Source organism: Euprymna scolopes, chromosome 2 (assembly GCF_053919585.1).
Source record: "Euprymna scolopes isolate OS-2025 chromosome 2, ASM5391958v1, whole genome shotgun sequence".
NCBI lineage: Eukaryota > Metazoa > Mollusca > Cephalopoda > Sepiida > Sepiolidae > Euprymna > Euprymna scolopes.
This window is the reverse complement of record NC_136483.1, coordinates 114935143-114957297: the sequence shown is the minus strand read 5'-3', so window position 1 is coordinate 114957297 and position 22155 is coordinate 114935143. Positions and strand designations below refer to the sequence as shown.

The window sequence follows — 22155 nt, the reverse complement described above, 5'->3', positions numbered from 1 at the left end:
AAGAATCCCATTTTGAAATAAAAAGATCAAATATCTTGCAGATGTTGAAACTAAAATTGCATACTTTTCAAGATTATTGTTTTTAACTCTTAAATTTATAAATAAGAAGCAAAAAAAATCCAAAGGTGCAGTTCACCTAATATTTGATCAAATGTTTCGATCAAATCTAACTAAGTGAGGAACAAAAAACCCATCAGTGTTTTTAATCCTAACTATACTCCTGTCTCTATTTATATATTCTAATACTATGCACAATAAAAAATAAAAAATAAAAACTTGTCCGTCCATTATATTATTATTTTTATTTTTTTTTAGCAAAAATTCCCATTTCCTCAATTTTAAAAGAAAAGCTTAACGTGAAGTAAGCATTTAAATATTAATTTTAGCATTGTAATTTTTTTTCTGTTATATATTTGTATTTTTTATTAAAACTGTTGCCTATTTGCACTTGGAGGGCGCATATATTTGCTGTGTGCTAAAATAGATAAACTGGCAAATAGATAAGCCTTATTTTTTTATTATTTGGGATTACATCTAAGCTGATAGACAAAATTTCATTTTTTTATATATATAATTAGCAAGGTATTGAGAATGAGTTCTCTGTAAATTATAATCTCTATTTATCTGTTGGTTATGAATTCAGTTTTGATTCTAACAACCTTTGGCAAGTATCTGAAATTCATGCCTTTTAATTGAAATTATGTGCAATGAAAGTGTTCGGAAGCTGTTGAAAGGCATGAATTACAGATATGATAAATACCAGGCCAAAATATAGCTTTATGGATATCCACCATGTAGTGCTCCTATGACACAGAAAAGAAAGGTTAAGGGGCCATTTTCTATCTATAAGTGTTGAGAATTTTAAAAAATTATATTTGAAATCAATCTGTTATTGATGACCAATGTATTATCAACGCAGATCACAGTGAATGATTTTGGGCTGTTCATTGCAGTTGCAGTTTAATAGTCAATCTTCAATTTGTTTAGTCACTAGGATTGGGTTTTATATACAGCAGCTCGTATTTCCAAATGGTCACTCATTTAAGTACTAACCAGGTTCAATGTTGCTTAACTTTGGTGTATGAGAAGGATATGTTGCTTAACTAGTTTCTCAACATGTTTATAGCTGTGTATATTGTTTGTTGTGATCTGTGCCGATTAGGCAGTGGTCAGCTATGACAAATCGATTTCATATATATATATATATATATATATATATATTGAAGTAAAAATAGGATAAATATAATTTTTAAAAAGCAACTATAATAAAACTTCTATGTTGCAGACTGTTTTTGTGAGTACATTTCTTCAGATATATACAATTAAGTTTATTACATCTGAAGAACATTGAGATAGACCTTAAGTACCCCTATACAAGGAAAGAATTTATAAGAATGCCATCCCCGTTACAATAATCTGCATAGATATGTGATCATTTGTACATTTCTCATAGTCATATGCCTCTCATACCATCCCGTCTCATGTATAATGCACTTTGTAAGCATGGCTGTTCCATCATCAAAACTTAATTTACAAAACCCTTTCATTTTTTTAACTGTTTGTTCAATTTCATTTGCTTGCTTTTTTCTTGATCTTCAGAAATGTTTAATTTCATCAAATCTTTATAAGTTATCAAGACCAAAAAAAATGTTTTTCTTTTGTTTCAACTTTTATGATCTAAAGGTTCTTTTGATATTTTTAAAAACTTTCAAGTTTGTTTTCGCATTTATATATTTTTTTATAATTTCTTTTAAATATTTAATTTTTCTTGAAATTCAGCCATAATTTTTTGGATTTTTTTTTTTTTTTAAATTTTTTTGTTTCAGTTCTTTTTTTGGTGTTATCAATTTTATCTTAGCAATTTTATTCAATTTCATTTCTTTTTAATTTTATTAGTTTTTTTCTATCTCAACACTTATTTTTTAATTTAAACATTTTCTCAGCTTTCTCTACAATCTGAACAATTTTTTTCTTTTTCATCTTAAATCTTTTTAGTATTTTTTTTTTTCAGTCTTAGGAACTTTTATTTTTCAAAAATATTTCTACATTTTATAAAAAAAATTTATTCCAATTTTTTTTATTTTTTACAATAGTATCATTTTGATCCCCCATTACACCTTCACCTAAAAAATGTTTTGCAATGAACTTCTCTTTTGACTCTTTAACTCTTTCTGTATTTGCTTTTTTTCTGAGCTTAATTAATGCCTTGTGGAAGAATCCTTTGACCATCCTCTGTACATTATTGTTTCTTCTTTTACCACATGCTTTCATAGGAAATGTTAAAGCATGCACTCCTATTTCGGCTGAAGAACTGCAGTGTTTTCATTCTAATGTTTGCACTGTTTATATTGAAAATTCGCTTTTCATTAATTAATGTCAAAAGTAGTTTTCATTTCTGTACCCATTCAAAGACTATGGCTCTTAAACATAGCATTGATACTCACACACGTGTACATACAATATCAACTTCTTAAAATCAACACAACGGGTTTGCACACACACACACACACACACACACACACAAAGAACTGCATACTTTTTCAAATAACTGATCCTACCTTTATAATGTTGAGTCTTTAATATGACTTGATCGAGGATTGAACCCTGGTCTGCCTGATAACAATATATATAACAAGCAGTGATAGCCTTTCAGAACTTTATAACAATAATAAATGTGGCTTAAGACATTTTAGTTTATAAAAAAAAATAATGGCATCTTGCCTAATCATACATGCGAAGGCGATGATGCCACATGCATTTGAAAAAATGCTGTTGATTTCTCATGTTCTGTTCGCTTTTGTCATAAGTTTGATTTTTATTTAAATGAGTAAAGAAGTTGAAAATTTAATACATTTTTGGCAATCAAAATTCAATGAAACTGTAGTCAAGGCACATTTAAATAAAACTCTACATCTTTTTTTTTTTTTTTTTTTTCCTCCCTCTCTATCTTTCTCTCTGGTCACACTTGATGATATCCATTAAAACAGAGATAGGAAATAACCTGGCATGGTGAATCACAGAATGACAATTTTTAAAATAGTCCTTCCCCACTCCACCTCACTATCTACATGATCCATGTCATATTATCTCACTGGTCTATTAAATAAACATTTAGAATCCTGGTTATTTAGTACATATTTGAAATTAGGAAACAACTTTGTGTATTTCTTGTGTCGGCATAACATAATTCAATCATATACTGAAATGAATAGCATAGAATAAACCAAATTTTTAAATATTTAAAAAAATAAAAAAATGATTGTGGAATTTCTCAGAATGCATTTGTTTATTCCTTTGTTAACAATTGAAAAAGAAAATAACTTTATGATCCTTCGAAATTTGAAAGGAGTTAAACCTGTTTAATAGGTCATTTCTGGCTTTAAAATTCTAATATGTTAAGATTTGGAACATCCAATAATTTTTTAAATAGAAATTAAAACATTATCTTAACAAAATTGTTTATAACTTGATAACAATTTGATTCAAATAATTTAATAACCGAACCATACCAGAATACTTACAAAATTTTATTTCTATTAAGAAAAACGATTGGGATGGGGGGGGGGGTAAATAAAAACCACATCTGGTCAATGCCGGGTAGTTTCAGTTTAGTCTGCGATATATATTTGATTAAGCATTACTAATGCAACTAACTTTTTACCAGATTTTTTTATCTAAATATTCAATGAAACTGGTAGCTGTTTTTTTTTTTTTTTTTTGGGGGGGGGGTCCAAGTATCAGTTATGAGTGCATATAGTGTTGGTGCAACTTAATTGTTCTTACCCAATAATAATCATACACATGCTATTTGATTTATTGGTTTATTTTTAGGAAACAAATGTGTAAGAAAAATATGAATCAAAATATGAGAAGTTTTATTTACCTTGTTATGGATGTCATCGGAATGCATAACTCTTGAGATTTTTCTAGTGAAATGCACATGTTTAATAGGCTTTTGTTTGATTTTTTTTTTTTTTTTCAAAATAATGAAAAATTAACTGCATTGTTATTAAAAAAACGTTTAAGCAGCATGTATGTAAACACTTTATTTAATCAGCGGTGCATTATATCTGAAGTGATTTTTATTTATGAACAGGTTAAGGAACCTCACATCAGCTTATCTGATAATGATTCTAGAGATTTCTTAATTTGTTTCCTCTTTTTCTATACAAACAAAATTATTTAAGTGTTATTATATAATAATATATATATATAAATGAAAAATGTATTAGTATTTACTATATGTAGTTTCGTTTACTGCAAAGTGTCAATATGATGACTATTTTAATGTACATTTGCTTCTGATAACAAAGATGGTTCCTTATAAAAAAAATCTGAATAGGATAAAATATATTTTCAAAGAACATATACTGAGATACAATTTTGTTTTAACGAACATATTGAAATGATAAAACAAAAAGAAAGATCGGCTAATTAGAATCAAATATTAATTTTGTTAGATTCAAAGCTATCGATGACAAAATTTGAGAAATAAACTATGAACATCTCTCCCTAGTTATAGGTTGAATATCAACTTGTGTTTAATCAATTGTTAAGAATAGTTTTCAATGGGTATTGTCTTTTGCCATTAAATAATCCAAAAAAGGTCAATGTCATAAACAGATAACCCAAACTATTTTTCCCTACTCATCATTTGATAGGACAAAATCTTAGTAAATTTTTTTACTAAAGCATCTAGTTATCAAGCTGTCGAAAGTGCAAACCCTGAATTATATATTTTGGAATATGTTTTTTATTTCATTAACATATGCGAGAGTTATCTATCTGTCACCCATTAAACAAAATTCTACACAGATAAGTTACTTCTAAATGCATTTTAGTTCAATATTGTGTAAATATTAATGCACCTGCAGGCTTGCGTATATAAATTTTCCATTAAAATGCAATTCTAATCTTTTTATTTTTTTTTTATTTTTTTTAAATTATTTTATCCATGCTTAATTAAAATGCAACACAAATTAGTATTTGCCTATTTGAAGATTATATACTTTATTTTGCTTGCGCAATTGATTCTTTCAAAAAAAAAATTATTTTTCTCAAAAATTAATTAGAAAACAAAATTCATTTTGATAAGAGCCAAAAATGTTTTTCATTGGGGACTACTTCCTCGTTTTCCAATTAAAAAAAATAAAATTTTCCAACTTTCCCCTTATCTGCAGAATTGATATAATAGATATCCTCACAGGCTATTGAGTTGGTAATGCTGAGTTCTATTTATTGTTTATTTATATATCAATACTGTTGAGAACTGTACAAATTGGTAATCTCTCATGTACTTCCCCATTTCCTAAACTACAGCTAAATGCTAGGCATTTTCTCTTGACAAGTCATGATTTGGGTATATTCAAAATATGGACAGTAAATAGCATGGTCCAAGTACCATGTTTTTTTATGGGTTCAGAAAAATAAAAAGATGAGAACCATAAAATTTATTTAGTGGCTTTTGCATTCCAAATACAAAATGGCCACGGGGGAGGTGAAAAAAAAAGATAAGGTGCTAAATCAGAGACATATACAGCAGCATTGAGGGGTGATATGTTGTAGAATATATACAAATTAGAAAAATTTAAACCAAGTTTTCTATTTACACATTTAATACGAAAAAGTATTCACTTATTTGAACTCTGGGAGTGGAGTTCATTTTTGGTATAATGGATGCTGTTGTGAATTATAGAAGCAGCTATACCGGCCAAATTGTGGTAATCGATTAAATTCTATCATCATTGGAAAAGGTATGACACTACAATCTCCATGCAATTATGGGTAAATAGCAACTTGTGTTAATTGTATAGAATGTACAATTTCTGATAAATATTGTTTTCTGGCATAAAATACCCCACCTAATTGATATGCCAAAGAAAATAAAAATTTTAATATTATTTTAAAAAAGTAAATCCCATGTAGTATTAACATATTTTTATGTACTTGCTGCACCATAGAATGAACATCTACTTGATGAGCATGCTACGGCTCAGATATAACTGAGCAATAATTAGTTGAGTGTTTTTACGAAAATGATCTGTGTCTCACTTATGCTCCTATGCACATTAATTTGAGCAAGTGCATGAAGGATCTCAATTTTGGTCTTACCTTTATTTGCTGCATGACTTAAAAAAAAAAAAAATCCTAACTCTTGTGACATCACAATCACACACATTCCCTTCCACTTGAAATTCCACACAATTAACCTCCTCTTGCTCTAAAATATAAAAAATATAATCAAATTAAATATTTTTGAGAAAAATATTTAAAAAAAAAATTTTTTTAATCTTTATTTTAATTTTTCCCGTCTAATTTTTTTTTCCTTCTTGATTTGCTATGAGTTGAAGTGAAAAAAAATTGTCTCCCAATATTTTCAGTGTCTTTCGCCACTTATGTATGCTACCCTGCTAATAGGAGCCATGTGGTTTGTATTGTCCGTGTTGTCCCCGCCGTCTGTCTGTCCTTTCATTATTTCTGTTGTTCTATATTTTACATTTGCTTCTTACACCTATTACTGTTATTGTTGCAGCTTTCATCAACTGGCTTCTCATCGTACCATCATCGCAGCTTCTTTCACTTGCTGGCTTTTTATTGCCGTTATCATTATTGCAGATTTGTTTTTTTGTTTTTTTTTCTATCCTTTATTTTTTAAAGTCCTTTTTATTTCCAACAACAAAAGCAGTGTGTGTGTGTGTAGTTTAGCCGCACTGATGAGTAGTGATACACCGAAACAGTATTTTATGTGGATGACTATATATATATAAAATGTGTGTGTGTGTGTGTGTGTGTGTGTGACTTCTCAGCTTATTTCTATTCACTCTTCATCATCAGAGATAGTTTTGACTTTTTGTTTGGCATTTACTATTATAGCATCACTTTTAATATATAACTATTCTTTCTCAACAAATCAGTGTTATTTTTTCAATTACCAAATTATTAGCAGAATTACTTTTGCTGTGTACCATTTCTCTATAAACTGTGACAAAGAAAGGTTACATTTTTCAAATAAATCAATTGGAGCTTAAACGAAAAACTTTTTTCCAATAGGGATTATTTTTATATCACAAACTTTGACATTCAAACAACAAACTATTTATCTGTCTCTTCTTTGATATTGTTTATTTAAAGTTATTTTTGATTGTGATTGAACAAAATGCACTGAACTGTACATTTAGCTTTTATAGGACTTTTACATTTCACATATTCTCCTATTTCCCTTCTCCCACCACTTCTCATTCTATTCACCCTTCATTGTCACCTATCACATTATGTGCAGTAGTGATCAAATAAACGGATGCATAAACATGAAAATGTTTATTGCTTACTTCGCACTCCATAAAAAAAAATAGAATTATTTCAGTAATTGGATTTTATTATTATAGTGAATATTTATTTTATTATAGTGAAGGGTTAATTTTATTTTATTATTTTATTATAGTGAAGGGTTAATTTTCATATTAACTTCAGAAAGTGGGATATGTCTGAAGTGTGTGCTATATTTGCTTTATCATTTCTTCTCACCACTTATATATCATCATCAATTTAATTTTATGTTGTCACAATCATTAGATACTTTGAAAGAGCTTCTTGCTAGAGGGTTCATCTCCAGAATAGATTATGGCTCAGGCCTTGTGTTAGTGTCTCCGTTAATACCAGGAGGTTACAATCTGAATGCAACAAATTTTAACACATTAGATTGAGGAACATGAAATTTTTATAAGAACGATTTGTAACTTGGAGCGTTTCTTTTTTTTTTTTCTGAATGCACTCTTAGTTTTCCTTATTTATAATTATTGATTTGAAAGAACTAATTTTTGCTCTTTCTACTTTATAGTCATGAAACGTTTTTGTTAAACAAATAATATTGGATATAAAAAAATGGGTAAATAGTAACTTGTGTTGATTGTATACAATGTACAAAAGTAAATGACGCAAGATTTAATAGATTCTTAAAATTTGAGCCAATCGTGGCCATTTTAAGACTAATTCTAATGAAGACGGTTTTCACCAAAGCAGTTTTTATATTTATTTTTAATTTTGAAGTATTTTGTACTTGGCCATGACCTTCATAAATGAGAGGAATAATCACTGGAAAATGACATCACATCTGATATCCAAGCAAGCAAGGTCTGTTTAACAGTCACTGTGGATAATGTCAAGCTTTTTAAAAAAATAAATAAATAACTTACATTGAAAAGGAGAAAAATATGGAACATGATTTATACTGAAACTGAACGTATTCAATATTATCAAAAAAAAAATGAGAAAATTTTAAAAGGGAAAAGTTTTTTCTTGGAAACAACATTCTATAAATAAACATTTTGTTTTATGGATTTAAAAAACTAAAATTAGTTCATTATTTACTTTAAAAAATTGTATTGAAAAAAAAAAATCATTAGATTTATACTGAAATTAAACTTTATTCAAAATAAATTATCAAGCAAAAACAATTATGTAAACAAGTGTTTGAAGCAGAAGACAATCAAATACTGCAAAAACTGAATTATGAATTTCGGCAATAAATAAACAATAATTAAACAAATTAAAATCAAACAATTTTAAAAAACGAAAACGATTTAAATTCAAAGAAACAATTTAAATACAAAGTTACTAGTGCAGAAATGTTTTTAATTATAATTGTAGAAAAATTTGGATAATTTAGTTAAGAATGGGTTTCTAAATAACGTTATTTCAGTACAATTTGTATTCTTCATAAATAACCAAATACTGATTAATGAATTTTGTAAGTTGAATGTGCGTTTGCTTCGTTTATTTGTCCAAATATTGAAAGATAAAGATCTTTCGAAAATATATGGATAATACTGTGAAAATTGTAATGTTAAGAGAACAGACTGGAAAATAATCTGTAAAAAAACATTTTTTAAAGAGGTTTAAAAATTGAAAACATAAATTTTACATTTGGCAAAATATTCACTTTTATTATAAGAATCTAAATTCTTATAAAATTAGATATAGTTAAAAAAAAAAATAAAAAAAATTCAACATAAGGTTTACTGTATTAAGAAAATGAATCGTAAAAAAAAATTTCATTTAAAAATTATTTAAAAACTGATGCATTTTTAACTTAAAATTCAAGTCATGTGTAAATTAGTAATTAAATACACTCAACAAATATAAAAATTCACAGTATTTTTCCTGGCAAAAAAATAATCCCTCTTAATTGCACGTGTTCAAATGTAAAAAAATTTATCTTTTCGGAAAATAAAATGCAGTTATTTTTGGACCAGTTTTATGAATTACTCGGCAATCTTTATCAGAACTGAAATGGAAAATAACCATCCTTCAAAAAAGTCAATACTATGGGTCCATAGTCATGACTTTATCCTGTGATATTAGCAGGTCACATGATTTTTAGTGACACGGCCTTCTATTAACAAAAGTTACGGCTGAGCCCTCTTGCACTTAAAGTATTCAAAGATGTTTCAGTGTAATAAATCTGTGCTGAAAGTTAGATCCAGTCTAGTTTACATATTCATATATTAATCCTTGCTTTTGATCACGGTTTTGTTGGTAATGAATTTGGCATGTGAATGATGAAGCATCATGAGAATTGGTAACAATGGCTGTAACTGGTCAGGATTTGATTAAGAGGATGGCTCAACGAGAGTTTGTTTGTATTGGACTTGAAAATGCCATGTTGTAGTCACCTGGGAAACAATCCCATAGTTTTGTGTTCCACAGATGAGTATTTTGAGGAAGAAAACTTTTCTCATGGAAGTTCCGTTTAGTTTTAGATGCATAAAGGGAGAAAGAGACAATGGTTGTAGCTAGACAAGTTTTTATGAATTGCATTATAGTGGGAAACATTGATTGGAATTCATTCAAGTATTTAGCATGAAAATAATGATATAATAGAGAAAGAATGATAGGAAAGTATTACTCAGGGCAAATAGGATATATTTGACTCTTCTATAGCTAAAAGATTGTGTCAGGAGTGATATATGTTCTGGAGCAGTAGAATAATCCAACCATTTTTTCAGCAATTTTAGCAACGAATTTGATGCAAGTTTTCTATTTCATGTCTGAAGTGAAGGTCAGTTTCATAAAAGCAGGGTGAACTCCCCAAGGAGAGTCATTCATTTCAACTGTGGCAAAGTGAGCATCTGAACATATGTGGTGAAATAAGATTTTAATTTTAGACATATTAAAAGTAACTAGCCACCTTTGCCATAGATGATTGTGTCTTCTGCATAAATGTTAATGGATATACTTAGAATGTTATTTGGAAGATCATTGATGAGTTAGGCCCTAAATATATTCTTGAGGCACACTGGTGTTAATACTGTGTGCTTCAGGCTTCTGCCCATCAACAATTTTTTTTTTTTTTTTTTTTACATTTTCACCTCAAACAAGGCACAGCTTTGATGTAGAGGATTACTATCAGGGACATAAGTTGCAGGGATACTATGTAGGGAGTTGAGCAGCAAGATGTCTGTTCACATCACATTTGAATTTCTGCATTTCAGTACAGTTGGGAAAGCAGGAACCCGGAAGGGAATTCCAGAGTGTAGTAGTTCTGGGGAAGAAACTATTAGAGTAGAAGACTTTCTTACATCTAGGGATCTCTACTGTGTAGGGGTGCGACTTTGCTGTTTGTTGGATTTCACAGGAGTATTTATGTCGAGGGGTTACAAGGGCTTGTAGTTCGTCAGAGCACCCACCATTAAAATACTTGTAAAACAGGCAGAGGGATGCAACATTTCATTGGTGGGACAGAGGTTGAAGCTTAGATGATAGTTCAAGACCTATCAGGTTGGCAACTATCTTTTGAACTCTGTCCAGGAGTGAGAGACTAGTAGCAGATGCACCAGCCCAAATGTGACAACAATACTCCATACATGGGCGAACGGTTGCTTTATAGAGGTACAGGATACTTTCAGGCATAAATAACTTTCTAGCATGGTAGAGAGAGCTCACCTTCTTCACAGCAGCCTTGGCAATGCTCTCGATGTATCTGTTCCAATTCATGTTTCCTGTGAATGTTAAGCCAAGGAGTTTGAAAGAAGTACTGTCAGGTAATGTATCTTTAGCTATTGGTGGTAGAGAAGGTTTCTTGTAATTACTGAAGGAAACCAGCTTAGTCTTAGCAGTATTGAATGTGACCATCTACCTTTGTCCCTATTCGACTACAGACTGGAGGTCTTCCGCTAGTGTTTCTGCCATTGCCTTGAATATGTGTTCATTCGTTTTCCCCCTCATAGAGCTTGGTATCATCAGCAAATATACCCATCTCAGAGACAATTTTATCAAGGATCAACTTTTAAGGTACACCTGCATTTTTATCATAATGTTTAGGTGTACAACCATCAAGGACAACCTGGATTCTTCACTTATTTAAGAAGGATTTAATTATGTTAAGTATTCATCCAGTGATAGTGTATGATCTGATTTTACTTATCAGAAAGAAAGGATTTGATGAATAAGAGGACATTTCCAGATATTCTATAACAAGCTTGTGAAGTAAACCTTATTTTTGCTATGTTTATGCTGGTTATCTCTCCTAGATCGGAGTTTTTGTATTCATAAGTGCCTAAACCTTTATGCCACACTCTATCAAAGGCCTTTGATACATCAAAAGCTATCGCTTTAGAAATGAAGACTCTATTAATAAATTAACTGATCCTGTATATTACAGCCAGCACATCAGCTGTTGATCCTGCAGGATGAAATCTATATTGCATTTAAAGTACAGCAGGTATTTGATAGAGGATATTTGAGTGTATGTCTCTGAATGATTCCCAAATGATTAGTGTTCTTAGCAGGATAGAATTTTTTTTTTTTTTTTTTTGATAAATTTAAGCATGTGTTTTGTCCAACACAAATCATTCCTGCCTGTAATACCTAGATCTCAAGAATATTCTCAAGAAGACTTCTGGATTTTTCCTCAGAAATGCATGATGGTATAGTTGCTGAAAGCTAAGTTCAGTTGCGTGTCTGTGATCTACTGTTGCATTATGTCCTAGTTTGATTTCAGGAAATTTTTAGAAAGTATAGGGTCCGTTCTTTTTATCTCATGGTACAGCTTGATGCCATCAGCATATTTCAGTATTGGAACATTCTTTAAGTTGGCATTCATGTCATTAATACATGCAGCAAACAGGAGCAAATCAAGATAGTACACCAGATGACCTTTCACTGTCCTGGAACTGTGACTTTAACTGTTTTCAGATCCAGGATAACTTAATTGGATTGTCCTGTTTTGGATTTCATTTAGTATGAAATGATATTTAATATCAATGTTTTTGAGTATTGGGTTTTCTGATCAAAAATACTGGATTGATTATGACAATTATCACTGAATCTTTGATCAATTCTAGTTTTATTATGTTATTTATGAAGACATTTAGAAATAACATTTCTTAGTTTGAATGTGACAATGCCATAAGTTGACATAAGATTTTCTAGGAGATATGCTTTTATGATCTTCAAAATTTCCTCAATCTAAACAACCTAATTTCAGTGGGTATGGAGATTTCTTGTATACTTAAAGTTCTTTTAGTTCCTTTTTAGATAATGAAAAACTTGTTTATAATTGTTACTGCATTGTTTTCATTTTAATAGACATCAAAAGTGTGATTTTCAAACAATGGTAGTGACAATTCAATTTGGAAATGGTTCATTTTACAATGGATCAAATCTGAATTATTTTATCTTTACAACAATTAATTTTTGATTTCATGTTTCATATTTGGCAATCGGATGATCTAATTTTTTTTTTTTTAATTATGAAAGGTGATAACATACATATAAACGTGTATAAGCATGTTTTCCAAGGCTCTGTGAATTTAATGTCTTTATTTTTAATGAGACAAAATATAAAAAATTTAAAAAAAAAATTTTTTTTAAATTATAAAAACAGGTTGTGCTCAATTCTGACTCCTGAAATAAAGGAAAAGGTTCAACATTAGCTGTGACTCCTACAAAAATTTTTACTCTAATGGGTATTAACCAATTTATTTTTGTTTAGAGCTAATTTGAAAGTTTAGAGGGAGGTTGAAAAATAATTATTTTTGTATTTAAAATATTTTTTCCTACTCCATTTAGAAAATTTGAAATTTTCTATTCTGTTGTGCTTGTTAGTTTTTTTTTTGTTTTTCTTCTTTTGGCTTTTTTTTTCTTTTTTTTTTTCAGTATTTTTTCTTAGCATGTTTTTTTTTATTTCATTTTTCATTATTATTTTTAAGAATCTCATTTTTCAAGCACTTTTCATCTTTTCAATTTTCTTTTATATAAGACAAGTTATCTTTTTATACAGAATTTTCATTTGAGATGGACTGTTTTGGCCACATTTCTCTGAAGACTAGGTTTAGGATCCAAATAAAAAAAAAAAAAAAACTTAAAATATTTGTTTCTGTTTCACAATTTTTAAAAATATCATTTTGGTTCCAAGTTTTAAAATGAATTTCTGATGCCAATTTTTTTTTTTTTTTTCAATATCAGTTTCTATTTATTTCAATTTATTTAAAATCTTTATTTTAAAAATCATTTTTCCCCACTCAACTTGTTAAAATAATTTTTTAATCTTAATTTTTTAATTTTTAATTCAATTCATTCTTTACCATAATCACCATTATTGGAATATTTTTGCTGTATTTTTATTTTTTTAATTTATTTCTGTATTGATTTTAGTTTTGGTTTAATTGTATAAATTGATTGATTCCCGTCATTATTATAATTTTCTCTTTTTCTTCCGTAGGACCAAGAAGGACAAAAAGAAGTCCATATTTTGAAGACAGTCATAATCGTGAGGAAAATGTTGACTGCACTGAGGTAACCAGCACAGTCAACACCATTGTCACACCATCAACACCAATGCTGTCAATACCACCAGTCACAATAATGGCAGAACCTTTACCACTACACCAAGAAATACAAGAACTATGACCAACACACAATAACTAATCACTTTTTTCAGTAATGCCTTATATAAGTTTTTTTATAAAGTTCACAATGAGAATAGAAAATGAACATTTTTTTTTAAACCAATGAAATGGTATTTAATCGAACATTATTTTATAGAATGCTCAATGTTATAAGTTAAAACATAAAAACTGATACAATTTATATAACTAAACCTACAAACCTATAAAAACATTACATTGGGTTTCATGTTCTGAACAGATAATTGTTGGATGTTGCTATTGTTGTCTTATTTCTTCTAATTAAGATGCTTGATGATAAATAAGAACTAAACTATCACAGAAGCCACAGCTGACGATTGTCTCTTAGTAAGCATGAAACCTCGTATCATCATGTTGAGATGATCAGTGAGGGAACAAGTTGTAGTTTTAAGAATAATATTTTGCTAACAACTTGTCGATTAAAATAGAACAAAATTATGATGGCAGATCTTGGACAAACAAATGGATCAATATCTGATCGATATAAATGAGGTAAATAAATGATAAAATGTATTTTACTATTATTTTCTTAGCATCACCAATCATTTGACGTGTCTCCGGTTGGCATCAGTTGAATTTTTTGATTAGTGCCAGTGAAAGACACTACTCATTATTAGTGATATTCTGAGACGACGGTACTAAGTACATTTTATTAACATTTATTACTGATATATATATTTAAATATAAAAAAAAAAAAATTTTTTTTTTTACATACATCAATGCCCTTTATCTATATTTTGATGAGTTCGATATGTTGTTGTGGATGATGATGATAATGATATTAAGTAAATATTAAAGCTAAGAAAATAATTAACTTTTTTTTTTTTTTTTTTTTTTTTTTTTTTGAGAGGGGGGAGGTTAAGTACAAAAGGGATGTTTGCTTACTTCCCTCTCCACCTTTTAATTAAAAAAAACAATAAAATATAAGGCATCACATTTAAACAGTTTGTAAAAATTAAAAAAAAAAAACAAACTAATTAGTCAAATATACTCCACCTCAGTTTTGAGAATAGCAAGAAAAAAACCTTTAATCAGGTTTGGTAGACTTTTTTCATTTTTAGTATTTCATCTTTTTTAGTACAATTCCTGCTTCAAAACTGCTGATTCTAGAAAGTCTTTGAAATATGTTACTTAAAACTATTACCAAAAATACAGTTCAAAAATCTTCCTGGAATTTTCCCAAAAAAGAAAAAAAAAAAAAAAAAAAAAGAAAATTGTAAATTATAAATTTTTACAAATAATTAAATTTTGAAACTGTAACTTTTTAAGTAATTTAAAAGAAATTTAACATCACCAAAGTATGTATAAAAAAAAAAAAAAAATGTAAAAAATTGTTAAAAAATGTGATGTTATATTTTTAGGGTAGAAAACTTGGGCTAACGAAATGAAAAGATGGCAATAATAATTCAAAATAAAAAAGGATAAAATAATAAAAGTTGCAGTAAACAAAAATAATCAAGTGTTTGTGGATGAAAGTTTCTGTTGTTGTGGGCATGGGTGGGAGATCATCTTACAAGGAACCAATAAAAAAAAAAAAAAGTTTTTCGTTTCATTTTTCATTACCAACCTTATAAAATTATTTCGCCTCTCCCCACCATCCCTTTCCTCGTATCTTTATTATAATCTTCGACCCCCACCCACCAACAAAAATCTGGGGCCAAGTCATCAACATCCTCAGACCAATCTGTTCCCAAGCCTCATATTTATCAGAATTTATGGACATGCTATTACAACTAACAGAACAACTGTCTTTAAAATTTTATTTTAAATTAATATTTAAATGATAAATTAATAAGTTTAAAAAAATATATATATATGTGTAAATGTATATTTTTCATAGTCAAATTTCACTCTTACAATTTTTTCCCATCTTTTAGTATAGTAATATTTCTTTGTATTTGATAACTACTTTTGTGTTGAGACAAAGGGTTTGGATTTTTCTTCACCCCCCCCCCTCTCTGTGAGGCTTATTGCTCCTAGCAGCTTGTTTCTGATTACAAATCCTACTTTAATGGTTTTTCCAAGGGTCCTCCACCACCAGAAAAAAGCGGAGCGTACTTTACTCTCCAATGAGTCTGAAGATTGTTAGCTTGAATCGTCAGTTTAATGCTTCTTACACAGTTCATTGTTTATGACTGCAGTCATTTATTATATTTATAAAAACTTGATATTCAGATAAAAATTAGGTGATTACAATGTCAGTGTGTATAGAATGTAAGCGGGATTGAAAGCAAAACAAAATGCAAAAATGAAATAGATTTTTTGGTTCTCTCCTCTTTTTCTTTGTTTTTTTTTTTTTTTGTTGTTTTTTTTATGTCACTAGATGGTGAAGTTCATATTAACATTTATATTTTATTATTACAACTTTGTATATGAGATATGCAGATTTTCTAAAGTATAAAATCTTCACATTTCAAAATGCATAAAACAGTTTAATATTTTTAGATTTGTGTTTACGAAAAGAATTCCTTTGTTATTCTACAGAGATACAGTATTGCCATGGAATCAAAATCACAAAATGAAATGTAATAAAAAAAAAAAAAAATATATATGCATTTAATGTTTGTTTATTGAATGGATTTAAATTTTTGCTCATTTTTATGCATCAATTGTTTGCTTTCTGAACAGATTAAACCGTTCTAATAAATTACCTTTTCCAAAAGATTGATACCCTTGATGTCCAGTGAGACAGTCTGGGACCATCTATATTTATTAATCTAGCATGAATTTCTATACTAATAACCTAGCATGGTTTTTATCTATTGTCTCGCATGGTTTTCGATACTATTCAGATATCTTGTACAAGTTAATTTCTGTCTTAGAAAAATTAATTTCATTTTAAAGTGAATTTTACCAAGAAGTTATGAGTTCAATCCTTGGTGAAGGAAACATTAACTGATACTAGATATCTAAACAGTATGGATTATAGAATAAGGTTCTACCTCCATTAATTAAACAAAGGGTTCAGTTTGAAATTACAAAATGGTTACTAAGAAAAGGCACTGAAGAAGGATAACAGCCAGAACCATATGAACCATATGACAACATCTGGAACGAGAACAAATGTAGTCTGAAATATGTAAATAATAATAGATAGAAAGACATGTTTGTTGACTCAGCTTCTTTGTTTGTAATTGTCTCCCTTTATTCAAGATCAGCAATTTTACATTGTCTATCCCCTCCCCAAAAAATTCTTAATAGATCATTTATTCTTGTTTCAACATTAAATAATATGAACAGATTTGCCTATTAAATAAATCAACCAAACATATACTTCAATTTATTTCCTCCTCCTCCTCCTCCTCCTCCTCCTCCTATCATATTACTTACATGTTAATCATCCTCCTAATAATCTGTATAAAGGATTACAAGGTTGTAGAATGAATCTTAATCAAAAATGAAACTTCCTATTGATGAGAATCAGCCATTCTTAAATGCTTTTCTCTTCTCTCATTTTAATTGAATCATCCACTTTGCTTTCATACTATTAGTAAAAATGCATTGGAAAAGTATTTAACATGACTATAAATTTTAAAAGTTAACTTTAGCCAAATTAGACGTTTAATTCAAAAGATCAGCCATACTGAAATACTCCTGATCTGTCCGTCATATTGTATCTCTTCTGTTAATTTAAATGTAAAATTAATCTACATTAATAGCTTAAAAATTAAATTCTGAACTTTCCTATTCATTTACAATCAATATTGTGCACTAAATAACCTTAAACAAAAAGGTTGATTTGTTGCTCACCAAAAATTCTATAAATTAAAAAAAAAGGTAGTCTGTAATGGAGAAAGGGGTATGATATTGAGTTTACAAAACTTTTTCGTATGATCACCTGCTTTAGCAACAAGAAGCTGACTGATAGTTATGCTGAGATAAGCTTTAAGACATTATTACTATAATGCTTCAACCAATATTTGTAAATATGTCTTAGATACTGTATCTGTTGAAAGCATCACAGTTCTCATATAAGGATCTGAAAATAGTGTTTTGATTAAATTAAAATTGTTTGCTAAACATATCTTTAGCTGCATTTATAAAAACTAGCTTTTAAAACCAATAAATTTAAAATTATTACAGACTGCTCTAGAATGATACTAAAAGAAAAAAAAAGACTTATAGAAAAAAAAAAAAAAATGAATGACTGCTATACCAGGCCACTTGTAAAACAAGAATGAAAATTTAGTTTATGGAAACCTTTGAGATGCTTTAGGTTTATTAATAAACTTAATAGTTTAAACTGAGTTTGGAATGGTCTCTTATAAAGTCGTTTGGATTTATGTCAAGTAGTAGTGGTTCTTTTGGTCTTTGGTCAGCCTCTCAGATATACCTTGCTGCAGTGGGAGTCACAAAAGTTGCATCTGATAAAAAGTTAATAGCTGATGTTCAAAAACGAATTATCTCCCTTGTTTTGGATTTTGCTCCCTATCTCTCATTTTAATTCATATATTGAGAACGAAAAAAACTTAGAAACTTCATTATTTTGTCTCTGAATAGATTTAATCACGGTTTTCTTTTTTTTATATAGAGCTCTCCTATATGATTCTACATTCAATTTTATATTAGACCTGAAAGAGACACTAAAAATATAATTTATTCAGGTGATTTTATGAAATCTCTTCACTTTTCATTTACTAGAATTAATTTGGAAGGTTTATTACACCCTTTGTGTTTCTCCTTTTAATTAAATTTTGCTGAGTCAAAAATAGGAATTTGAAAAAAATGTATTTAATTTTTTCTCTTTTAAATTTGAGAAAATTAAAACCGATTATTAGTTAAGCATTTTAATTTATTTATGAAATTGACCCCCCCCCCATCAGTGTTAGGGTGTTTATCAAACACTATCATTTCTATTGGACCAGAATCTTTCACAATTGGACCAACACATTTTTATATTCACAGATTTTTTCCCCCTCTCCATAAAATCGTCCGACTTAAAGAGAATATAAAATTACTTGCATTTTTGTCCTTAATGAGAAAAGCGTGATCTTTATTTACGAGAACGTTTTATTATTATTATTAAAATTAAAAATTATGGAAAAAAAAAAAACAACTTAATTATGCATTTCGGATTCTTAAATAAATCAACTATTTTAATCTTTTGTTCGATAAAAACAAAATAGAATGGATTACTTAAGAATCCTTAATTTGGAAGCATTTTCACTATTGAAACAGAATTATCTCTGGCTTTAAAATCTTTATGTATTAAAACAGTAAAAGTTTTGAATATTATTTGCATGTAATAATTATATTTGTTTCAATTAATAATACCATAATAATTAAATGTAACTTTAATCTTATTAAAAATAAAGTAAAACAAAAATAAAAGCTTAAATTAGAAAGACTTCTGTGCAATGTCGGGAAGTACATCTAGTAGGAAATAAGTTTTTTTTTTTGGGGGGGGGTTATTTTAAGAGAGGGAAATTATTTTTCAAAAAAACCTTTCATCAAGCCACCTTTTTTTTTTCCTATTATCAATGCTACAAACTGATGAAGGCTAGCACTGTTGAAACATATTGACATTAATAATAATGAAGCAATATCTGGGCGTCATATTTATGTAAATGGTTTGATTTTTTTTTCCTCCTTCCCTACCACTGTCCTTCCCTCATATATGTGCATGTTTAATGCAGCTAAGTTTCTTGTGAAATACCTATACTTACACGTCTGTTCTTTTTTCACTTTTAATATATATTTTAAAAAAAAAAAGTAAAACATTGGTTTCTTGTTTGGTGTTTGATTAAAATTAATTTAAAAAGAAACTATGAGAGTTTGCTTGTATATTTCATAATGATATCAAGTATATTATGGGATGTACAAAGTCGTCATCTTTTTCCAAAATATTTTTTTAAGCTCAATCCATTTTAATAGTGGAGAAACTGACACAATTTTGTGTGAAGAAGGAAAAAGAAAAACATTAATTTTTTATGTTTTTGTGTTCATTATGAGGCCAGATTTATAATAATGATATTCATGTGTTTTAATACCAACATCTCCACAAAAATTATTTTACAAAAAATTTAAAAACTTTTTGTTTGTTTTTTTATATATATATATTTCAGGAAATTTTAAATTCCTGTTATAAAATTATTTCTTTCTCTATTTACTTTCAAGTTTATTTTTTTACAGTGAATTTTTCTTAATTTAATTTTTATTTAATTAAACAGTAAAAACAAAAGATTAAATGTTTTTTGTTACTGTGAAACTTTTTCCTGAGTTAAAAAAATTTTTTTTTTTTTTTTTCCTATTTTTACTTTGGAATTTAAAAATATCATTTTTTTAACTGAAATTTTTTCTAAGTTAAAATAAAAAAAAATATGCAAAATTTTTGAAAAATTTTAATAAAAAAAATTGAAATTTGGATTCAAGGAAGAAAAATGTTTTTAGACTTTTTTTTTTTTTTTTTTTTTTTACATAAAAAGAAAAATGAAATCCTCTCAAATTTGTCTTTAATTAAAACTTTTGAGAAAAGTTAAAAATCACTTCATAAAAAAATTATTGTACTGATTTGTCATTCTGTCGATTCACTGTATTCTACATTATTATTTTTTTTTTTAAATTAAACATCTGTGAATTAATTGCTTTTTGTATGTGACATTATCCTGTCATTTATTAATTTTTTTTAAAGTCAAAATATATATATATATCTAAATACATGTAAATATATACCCACCATAATATAAAATTTTGGGTATATTAAGTATAATAGAAATGTAACTAAAGAAATGTATTACAAAGAAGAAGAAAAATCAAATGTTGGAAAACAATTTGCACGTTAAAAAAATTAAATCTGGCATTTCTTAAAGAAATCTGCAAGATGGAAACCTCAGCTGATTCTCAACTCCAAGCAGCCATGTCTAAAGAAAGAGCCTGATCCAATTTCAGTTGATCGTCTCCTTCTTTTAATTTGAGTCAAACAACATGGATTCCAATCCACTTGTTGCCTCTTTGGTTCTTCTCTTGTGTCTACACCAATTGCATCAGATTTGGATCTTGTAAAACAAACAATGTCTCTCGTCAGTGTTTCACTGTTTCTTAACTACTTATCTATCACATTGTGATGTTTATGATACTTTCTTGTTCGTTTTTTTTTTTTCTTCCTTATCACTGCTAAAAAAAATAATCATCTTTTAAAAAAAAATAAAAATAAAAAAAAATCCCACAATTCAAGAGAGGAAAATAAAGATTTTTAAAACCAACTTTAAAATTGTTTCTTAAATTCTTTTGTGGGCTTTTTTGTAAATGTTGATTCTCTTTTTCATGGTTTGCAAAAAAAGTTTAACAATTTTATCATAATGATCACCATAGTATGGATGCAAGTTTTCTGATTAAATGGATGTGAATTCTCCACTTTATGGCCCAGCAATGTGAGACCTTCGCTTTTTGCAATTCAGCAAAAGTATTTTTTAAAGTTAATTTTTTTTAAAGCAAAGATGGATTTCTGTGGAAATGCTTGAACTTTACATCCCATTTTATACTATGTGGCAGAATATGGGGAGGGGTGGACTTACCTCTAGTTTGGAAAATCCATTTAGATTTTAGATATTTTTTTTTTATTAAATTTGTCAGAAATCAGTTTTTTTGTTTTTAAATTTGTTAGAAATCAGTTTTTTTTTTTTTTTAAGCTTTGTGTGTGTTAATTTTTTTTATTGCAATTTAACTGAATTATTTTTCTTTTTTCTCTCTTTCTCTGTGAAAAGATTCCAAATTAAAAAAAAAAAAAGACAAAAAGCTGGCCAATCAAGGTTGAATGGGTGCACCAATCACTAACTTCTTAAAAAAAAAAAAAAAAAAAAGATCCAAAACGGAATTTCTAACGGAATAAAGTTGCGCACTTGTCACATTGCCAGTGTTTGTTTTACAAGTTCTTCCACAGAGTATACTCTGAACTTACTGCATCTGTACTCTATCAATATAAATCCTGTCAACCCACAGCAACAAAATTCTACCCTTTCACTGTCGACGTACCTAGATCCCGGAAGATTTTCTACTCTAATAGTTTATTACCTTGAACAGCTTACCTTTGGAATTTTCTCCATTTCACTATCAAATGTAATGTGAAAAAGACATCTTGCTGCCCAACTCCTCACCCAGATTTTGCATTCTATTACAGTAGCCCCTTATGTTTCAGTGGCAATATATAGATTTAGTATACTAGACTATCCGTGACCCGTTGGGTCAGTATGTTATATTAGCTATGGAATTAATGTATGAATGTGACACTTG

The 22155-nt window shown here is 28.5% G+C and overlaps 1 protein-coding gene across 17 annotated transcripts in view; it reads left to right on the top strand.

Annotated features, from left to right (window-relative positions):
* LOC145294259 (septin-7-like) overlaps positions 1–15140 on the top strand; it is a 541621-nt gene extending 526481 nt beyond the window's left edge. For 9 of the 17 annotated variants that reach the window (XR_013869862.1, XR_013869856.1, XM_080141374.1 and 6 more), the window contains 2 exons: positions 316–361; positions 13721–13894. Coding sequence is in view for 13 of the 17 variants with exons in the window: in XM_080141374.1 (XP_079997500.1) it covers positions 316–355 (40 nt within the window). In the remaining 4 variants the exon portion in view is untranslated. Of the gene's footprint in view, positions 1–315; positions 362–13720 lie in introns of all 17 variants that reach the window. The other 8 variants (XM_080141376.1, XM_080141373.1, XM_080141366.1 and 5 more) reach the window with 3 other exon arrangements.
* Positions 15141–22155: the final 7015 nt, after the last annotated feature.